General features: G+C 39.6%; 1 protein-coding gene across 4 annotated transcripts in view; it reads left to right on the top strand.

The window, feature by feature from the left end:
• Positions 1–664: 664 nt before the first annotated feature.
• The window catches only part of LOC129758084 (flotillin-1), a 44959-nt gene continuing 36581 nt past the window's right edge, over positions 665–9042 (top strand). For 3 of the 4 annotated variants that reach the window (XM_055755526.1, XM_055755527.1, XM_055755525.1), the window contains exon 1: positions 665–891. In XM_055755526.1, the coding sequence (XP_055611501.1) occupies positions 840–891 (52 nt within the window). In that variant the 5' untranslated portion in view covers positions 665–839. The remainder of the gene's footprint in view (positions 892–9042) is intronic. The other variant, XM_055755528.1, reaches the window with a different exon arrangement.

Genomic DNA, 9042 nt, shown 5'->3' with positions numbered 1-9042 from the left:
AGTGTCTACCTGTGAATTGGAGAAAAAGGAAAATAATGAATAGAAAATGTCCATTGGAAAACGAATGCATTTCAATTAATCAAATTTCGTGCAAAGGGAGGATGTGGCATCCTGAAAAAGAGTATAAACTCACGCGATCAGAAGAGTGAAGGACGGGTATTAAAAGCTATAAAAAGCTAGGACTGTTAGGAGCCTGCCTCAGTCTGGAGAAAGCTGTCGGCCGGTAAAGGTCAGAATATCATAGTTACTAACAACTATAAATCGATGGTTCACTTAATTGATAACAAAATGAAATAATAAATCATTGAAAAATCAATTTGCACTTGTTTTTAATTTTTAAAGTTAATTCAATTGAATTAAACAATCTAGCTTATGGTTTTTTTTAATACATGTTTGAATAAAGATAAAAAAAACTTCGTTTATGTTGGTATATCAAGGATTTGTTATCATTCTTTGTCACTGTTGTTAATTTTTTAACTATTAATATTATTTTCGAATCATTCCATATGGAATGTCTCCCTCTGGAATTCTTCTACTTGGTTCGAGTAGTCAAAAAATCATAGTGTTATGCCTTTTTAAATTTAGTGTGTAATGGCCGATGAGGCAAAACCTAACGAAAATATAACCGGCGCCGTTCAGGCGTCGCTGCTCGCGAGAAAATTTCCAATCAGAATCAGAATCGTTTCGGCTTGCGTGGAGTGCAGACTGGTGTCGGTCGTGTTTCGGTGTGCCATTGATTCAGTGGAAAGAGGTGACATCAGTGCGGTTGTTGAAAATCTTATTTTTACGGAAAATCTGCTCTCCAAAGTTGATAAATCGACCGAAAACCAGTTAACAAGATGGTGTGGGGCTTTGTAACGTGTGGTCCGAATGAGGCGCTAGTTGTTTCAGGTGCGAAATATGATCTTAAAAATTTGGTTAATTCCCTGTGAAAGATGTGAAAATTTTCACTTGTTCCAAAGAAGAGAAGTATGAGGAAGGAGGGCAAAGTTAACGAAGGAGGACGGAGGATATGTGTGTGTGTTGGTGACAACGAACAAGAAGAACATCAAGAACATGGACGAACGACGGAATGTTTTGGTCTTATCCGTGGAAGCAGTTTTATTATGAATTCCATGGGCAACAACGATTGGGGTGGCATATAATGGATGGGCGAAGCAAACAAGCGGTGGTGCCGAAATCCGGCTTGACTGTGGCTGTGTTTTGTTTTATTCCCTATATTTAACAGACGAAAATACGATTCGAGCAATTTACGCATCATATTTGTCCCTGTATTGCGATTCTTGACTGGTATGTACGTTTACGACATTTTTAACAGCGCGTGATCATCCAAGAGTTCCTCCCGGAGCATGGAACGTTGGGAGATCAGAATCTTCTGGGGTTAACATAAAGGTTACTATCGATTGCATACTATTGCTACTACCTACTTCTACATATTTCTATTTGTGGTCTTTCTGCTAGGTTTTCGTCAACAGGCCTAACTCATCGCCTTGAATATCACAGAACGGCTAACCGGTCCCTGCCAAAAAAGCAAAGAAAAACGATTGTCGTTTGGGATAACAAAAAAGAAATTTTACGGCGCTTTCGTAAGTTGATTTTTTTGGGTCGATCGCTTTGTTTGGTAGATGTCAAATCACTTTCCAATGCTTTTGCATACGTTTGTTTGTAATTTACGAACGCCAGCATCGATAAAAAAATCACTTCGATAGACAAAATCAATTTACGAACACGTCGTTAAATAAGTTATTTGAAATTGAACTAGGTACCTACTTTGAATCGTATCGGATTTTCCCCCATGGTCTTCAAACAATAACATTCCTTTTTGTTTGTTTTTTAAAGAGGGGAAACCAAATTTCGGTTCCAAGGATATTGAATTGTTCAAAATAATAAGTGGGGATATGCTTGATGAGGGCACGTGATCAAACGAACAAATAAATAACTAGTTAAGGTACACTGGGGCAAGTGCAAACGAATTTCACTTTAGTTCAACTTTCACATGTCCTAGAAAAATATGTATATCCGCAAAAATCATCAATTATCTTTTGTTGCATTACTAAAATAGTTCTCAACAAATTGCCGTTGTAAGTATATACTTTAGATAAAATCGGATATCGTGTGTTGCAACATAAACAACACACAATAATCATTGAAAGATACCTTACTTATACTACCATGAACTTTTTTTTTTAAATATTGGACGGTTCGAGCAATAAAGTAACATATTCAACCAAGAAAACACAAATTTGTTGAAAATTTCTTGAGAAATTAAAGGGAAAATCTACCGTCCCCATTTACCCCATAAGGAGGGGTAAGTGAAGACACCAGTGCAGTCCATAATCATTTACGTGATAACTTTTCTCGCTGTGCGTCTCTCAAGCTCATCGTTTGTGAACAACATGTTCTGCATCACACTGAACGTAATTTTATCAAAATTGATCCACTGCTGATTTTTCAATGATTTTTTTAAGTTGAACTATATGCTTAAAGTTTTCAACAAAGATGTTCAATTGGTTAAAAGTTTTTAAATAAATTTCAGTCAATAACTTTCATCGACAATGAAATTCACCGTAATAAATTGGCGATGATGATTTTCGTAATTAGGTACACTAGAAAGACCGCACCAGTCAAAATGACTGGATGGACACTTTGTTGAATATCATTTAAATACTTTGCTTTAAAAATTCGCATAATATGACTTTTCATTAGTTTTCAATCTCTACAAAGCGAGAAAAATATCTATGGACACTTGGACCGTGACCAGTCAAAATGACTGGTAAAATTCACAACTCTATAACTCGAACAAGATAATTTTTTTCGCTTGCTTTTGGTTTCATTTGCAATCTACATTCAAGACTATGAGCCCTAGTTGATTTATGGTGGGCAGAGGTTTGTCATTAGTTATGAAATTATTCATTTTCAAAGCGAAGTCATGCAGATTTTTAGAAAAAGTTCTCGGATTGACCGCTGTGTTGACACGGCCAGAGCTACGTGAGCCATCTCCCAACTCTGTCGTAGGAGAATTAAAACAAACAGGGTGATTGGAAATGCACCGTTTGACAAGTAGCGGTTAAACGAGGCGACGAAGAGGATATAATAGATAAGTGAAATTAAAACAGAAACGTGGTCAGTTAGTGAGCTCGATAAGCCAGTTATTTAATAAGAATTAGATAGGGAATCCAGAAGTAGAAGGTATGTTTCCCAAGTTAAATTACATTAAATTGAATTAAAAGAAAAACATACGCTAAGAAATTCTATATGCTCTAACAGATTGTGTACCGCAAAGTTGTGGTGATAAAATTGAGGTTACTTCAGATACTCAATCGGAATCGTTAGGACGATCAACTCCCCATCTAAACCTTTCGAAATAGGATCGTAAGTTATAGCCGGATTAGAATTGTTTCCTAGTTTGTAAAAGCCCCCCTTTGATTTAGATATGAGAGATACCTATTCATTCAAGTGCAGGACATCAAGTGCTCAACCGACTAAGTGCACGATTGGTTAATAAATCAAAAGTAAGTGGCCTCAATATTTCACCTTAAATTACCTAACACCTTACTTTAAAACGATTAGGCTCGTCAATATCTATACCCTGAATTGATAAAGGGTAAAACAAAGAAAAAAAAAAAGGGGAAAAAGGTTCACCTAGTACCGAGATCAGGATCAGGAGTTATTGAAATACTAAAATTTTGTAAGTCCTTCTCTATATTTTTCAAAGATCATACGTTTATAAAAATGTTGAATATATTTCAGCTTGAGCTGTCTAAAACTGCTGCAAGAAACAGTGTTTAAAAAATAGATCCGAAGAGTTTACGTAACACGCTGTGTGGCGCTTCAAGCCCTTGACTCCCTATTTTATTGGTCTGTTTTGTTGCTCAACTATAATCAAACTTTCTCATTTAATTTCAAGGAAGAAGTTTTGAAAGTTATACCAGTTATACTTTGATTACAAAATTTTTTTTTTATATATTGGACGGTCCTACGCCGTTTGGCCTAAAGTCATTTGGCATAAAGCCGTTTGGCATAACGTCGTTTGGCATAAAAGTCGTTTGGCATAATGGCCGTTTGGCATAATGGACGTTTGGCATAATGGTCATTAGGCATAAAGTCCGTTTAGCATAATGGCCGTTTGGCATAAAATATAAGGTAACATAAAATACATAAGTTTTTTTTTCAATTTACCGATTTTCTAGGTTTAATCAAATCCCTAGGAAGGCCCCGTGTTTCTAGGTTTATCCAAAACTAGGGACAATCCCCTAGCTCGGTCCGCAACGCGAAGCGTAAGGACCATACTTCATTTTAGTTCGAACGCGAAGCGTGAGGAGGCTTCATCGAAATTTTGATCCATCATTTTAGAACGGCCACGTCTTTCTAGGTTTATTCAAAGCCCTAGGAAAGCCCCGTGTTTTTTTTTTTTTTTTTTATTTATTAATTTTTTTTATTGGCTTTACCTCTATAACATAACCGGCCAAGTGTTAATTACTCTTCTACTTACATGTCTATTTTACATTCAATTACAAAATTAGCTATCGTTTTATATAATTCAATGTCTTTCTTTTTTAGTATCAAATGAATATCGGGTGGAATTCCTTTTTTCATTAAAATTCGCCAAATAGGTCTACGAAGATTTTCAAATCTGCTGCATGCGAAGATAATGTGATCAGGATCTGCGATGGATTCGCCACAACTGCACGTCGCGTCCAATAGGATACCATTTCTAGTCAGATGAGCAGGGAGCCGTGAATGATTTGATATTAATTTGGAAAGGATTACAATTTGTCTGCGGTTGAGATCCAAGCTACTAAACCATGGTTGGAGCGAAACGTTAGAGATGATGCTGTGACAGAAACGTCCTTTAGTTCCTGCATTCCACTTTGCTTGCCATTTGTGCACTGTTGTACGCCGAATCGGAAACTGGATGTCGAATGATGTTAAAATATAATCTGCTGTACCACCATTGATGCACGCACTTTTCGCCTCTTGATCTGCCAACTCGTTCATTGGAATACCTCTGTGAGACGGAACCCATATCAGATGGATCTCGTGCCCCATTCTTTGTCCTTCAAGAATGGAAGCTTTTATATCGTACCAAGCAACGGGATATTTTTGATTGATGTTGATTTTTTGAAGGCTCGTGAGACAACTCAAACTATCGGTTAGAATAATATACTGAGCAACAGGAAGGCTTACGATCATTTTCGCAGCATGCCTGATTGCTAGAAGCTCTGCCATATAAACTGATGCTTTACTGTCGAGTTTGATCCCTTCTGCAGGCGCTCCAAAACTATTTACCACAGCATAACCTGTGCCGTGTATATCTTTCGACCCGTCAGTTGCCAAGATTTTCGCGTTGGCATACACTTCCAAGAGATAGTTTGAAACCAAATCAGCTGCCGATGAGTTCTGGTGTTCTGAACATAACCGTTTAACAGTGAGATCAATGGATATTATTGTTCTTACAACTTCACGGTTGACCATGTAGCATGGGAGATTATTTAGAGGCTGTTCAAGTGGAATAAATTCGTTAAGCATTCTTATGGCGCGGTGTATTCCCGTAGCCACTAAGCCACCTTCCAAGATCGGTCTGGAGTATTGACCATGCCAAGAAGAAAGTGACGCTCTTTTATTTACAAAACGCATGACAGCAAGTTCTCTTCTTTGTTGCAGCGGAATAATACCAGCCATCACTTCGAGTGAACCTGTGTGGGTGGTTTTTGTGGAGCCCAAACAGATTCGAATTCCTGCCCATTGTAGTCTATCCAAAACGATGGCTTCTTTTTGTGTTAACTCCGTCATAAATATGGAACCGTATTCCAATATTGATCTCACACATGACTTGAAAATAGCTAACATTGCTGCTGGATGTGCTCCCCATGACTGGCCCGATATGCTTCGTAGAAAGTTAAGATACGGAGCCGTACGTTTTTGTACCTCTCTAATATGACACGACCACGACAGATTTCGTGTGAGGTACATGCCGAGTAACCTCAGGGATCTGACGTATTCCAAAGTGCAACCGCCGATATTTATTTCTGGGGGATTATCGCATTGTTGTGTCGAGATCAGAAGGCACTTACATTTCGTGGGCGAAAGTTCTAACCCAAGGTCGAAAATATTTTCCACAACTATATCCACTGCCCTTTGGAGAGATTCGCAACTATGCTCCAGCGAGGTTCCTCTTACAGCAATTGTTGTGTCATCGGCGTAATTTACGGTTATCACATCAGGAGGGACACTGTTGATCAATCCACTGATCACAACATTAAAGCATAACGGACTTAGTGGAGATCCCTGAGGAAGGCCTTTCCACGTTGTCCTAGATATTGAATCTAATCCATTTGAAATGCACAAATTCCTTTCTTCAAAAAGATGGAAGATACTTCTTACTAGGCATTCAGGGACTGTTAATGAGCGTAATTCGCGGACCAGAACATTAATTTCCACGTTGTCGTAGGCGGCTTTGATATCGAGGCTACATATCACCACATGCTCTCTTCTTTTCAAAGCTAAAGAAGCTTCATTAATCAGGGGAAACAACGCATCCATTGTTCCTCGTCCTTTCCTAAAACCGTTGATAGCTGAAGGGAATAAGTTGTTGTTTTCGATGAAATGTTCTAGTCGATCTTTGATTATGAGTTCATACACTTTGCGAAAACATGAAGCTAACGCGATTGGGCGAACAGCAGAAGGAGAAATCGGATCATGACCACTTTTAGGAATCGGTACAATTTTAAAGGTTTTCCAGCTTTCCGGAATTCTTCCTGAAGCAAAAATTTGGCAATAGATTTTTCGCAACTGACTAAGCGCCGCCCATGGGAGATGATTTATGACGGAATATGGAACACCATCCAAACCAGGAGCCGAATCTTTACCGATTTTTAAAACTGCTTGAATATCCGATACTGAGAATGGTAAACCAGTTTGAGGGCAACACGAACATTGTAGAAAAGCCGGGGGTGGATTTTTGGCAGATGAGGGAGCCAACTTGTCCAAAACATCGTTGGCCAAATTGTCCGAAATTCTAAGGTTTTTTGATGGCTCTCCGCGCCCTTTGAATCTTCTAGCCATCCTCCATAAGGTTGTGAGGGACGTAGAACTATCACAACTATCACAAAAATGTTGCCAACTTTTCCTCTTCTTCTCGCGTACCAAATTTCTGAACCTTCGTTCTGTATTAGCGTACCCTTCGTAAGCTTCGGTTGACAGCTCTCGTTTCCAAGCGCGGAAAGCAACTCTGGTGGCTTTCTTCGCTTCTGTTAGCTCTTCGTCCCAATAGGGTTGCGGTATTCGGCGAGTGTGGTTCGAGTTTACTGATGGACAGGATCTGCGCAGTGCTTGCCAAATCAGCTCAAAGAAGACATCAAAGCTATCCGGTTCTCCATTTTCGACGAATGATTCCTCGAGGCTTCCGGTAAAACGTTCCCAGTCGATTTTCCGAACATTGATTCCAGAGTAGAATTTCATCGCGCATGTAGTACTCGAATGAAAAACTATCGGAAAATGATCGCTTCCATTTGGTGAATCCAAAACCTCCCAGTCGAAGCACAAACTAAGGCTCGAAGAAACCAGCGTGATATCAATTGCGCCCCACGACCGGTTTACATCAAACCTAGTTGGCTGACCATTGTTGAGAATGACGAGATGAGATGTTTCGATGGCTTGATGAAGACGGTCTCCACGTGTGTTTCCATGATCGCTTCCCCATAGGTGATGTTTTGCGTTAAAGTCTCCTCCAATGATGCACGGTTTCGGAACGGTTGATAAAAAATTATCAAACTGAGTCTGCGATATGTTGGCTTGCGGGTGTATGTACACAGATACAATAGTGATCAACCCGGAGATGTATTTGATCTGGCAGGCAACGGCTTGAATATCCGCTGACAGTGCAATAGGAAATGCTACGGGATTCAGTTCTGAACGAATCGCGATGGCTACGCCCATCGAGTTTCGTCTGTGATCTTTACGAAAAATGGTGTGCTGCGGTAGACTAAAGTTTGTGTGATTGTCGAGATGTGTTTCACTCAAAAGCGAAATATTGATATTGTGTGTATTTATGAGCTGGATTAAAGATGAGCGTTTACTATTTATCCCTCTACAATTCCATTGTAGACATTGCAGAGGAACGGTGGCTGTTAAAGTGCTCGGTGTGGTGTTTTTCATAATCTGAGATTAGCAAAATATCCTTTCATTTTATCACTTACAACATCCGAAATTCTCTCCAAAACCATTTGTTGAATTTTTTGTCGAGTTTCAACATCTTCCTCAGGAACTTCCAGAGCCTCTGCAACGATATCGATGACCTCAGTAGATTCAATCGTCGATCGGATCGAATCGCAAACCCCGTCAGAAATGTTAACTTCAAGTTGGGGAAGCTCATCGTCCGAATCGACATTATGACGACGTTTGCTGGAAGGATTAGACCCATTCTTGTCAACATTACTTGTTTGGCAAGCAACTGCCACGGTGGATTTTGTTGTTGGTTGGGAGATGATAGTTAGTGAGTTTGATGATTCATTTGAAGTTGTTCCACAAAACCAATCGACACGTCCTTGTGAAAAAGTGTCGCGCCGCTCTTTATCGGTTTTCTTTTTTTGAATTATTTTCGGACAAAGCTTGTGATCATTGGCCCGATGGGAGCCCAAACAGTTAACGCACTGGGGCTCACTATTTTCACATGCATGATCTTCGCCGCCCACTTGCTCCAAGCATTGGTTACAGCGTTTAGCACTCTTGCATCCTTTTTTATCATGTCCCAAGCGCCAGCAGTTACCACACTGGCGGACAGGATAAATGTACTGCTTAACAGAATAAAGCACTCTATTCAACTCGATGTGAGTAGGTAAACTCTGCCCAGCGAAAGTAAAAATCACCGTAAACAGGGCTTCCTCTTTATCATCAGCTAATTTTCTAAGCACACGACGAGCATGAACTATCTCCGGGTTATCAACTTGATTCGACTTGCGTTTATCGTACGCATTAGCAAACTTCAATTCTTCATCACAAATATCCGGCTCAATATAGGCTACCCCAAGGCACTCCACCAGC

The sequence above is a fragment of the Uranotaenia lowii genome, chromosome 3, assembly GCF_029784155.1.
Source record: "Uranotaenia lowii strain MFRU-FL chromosome 3, ASM2978415v1, whole genome shotgun sequence".
Lineage (NCBI taxonomy): Eukaryota > Metazoa > Arthropoda > Insecta > Diptera > Culicidae > Uranotaenia > Uranotaenia lowii.
This window is presented reverse-complemented; position numbering and strand designations above follow the sequence as displayed.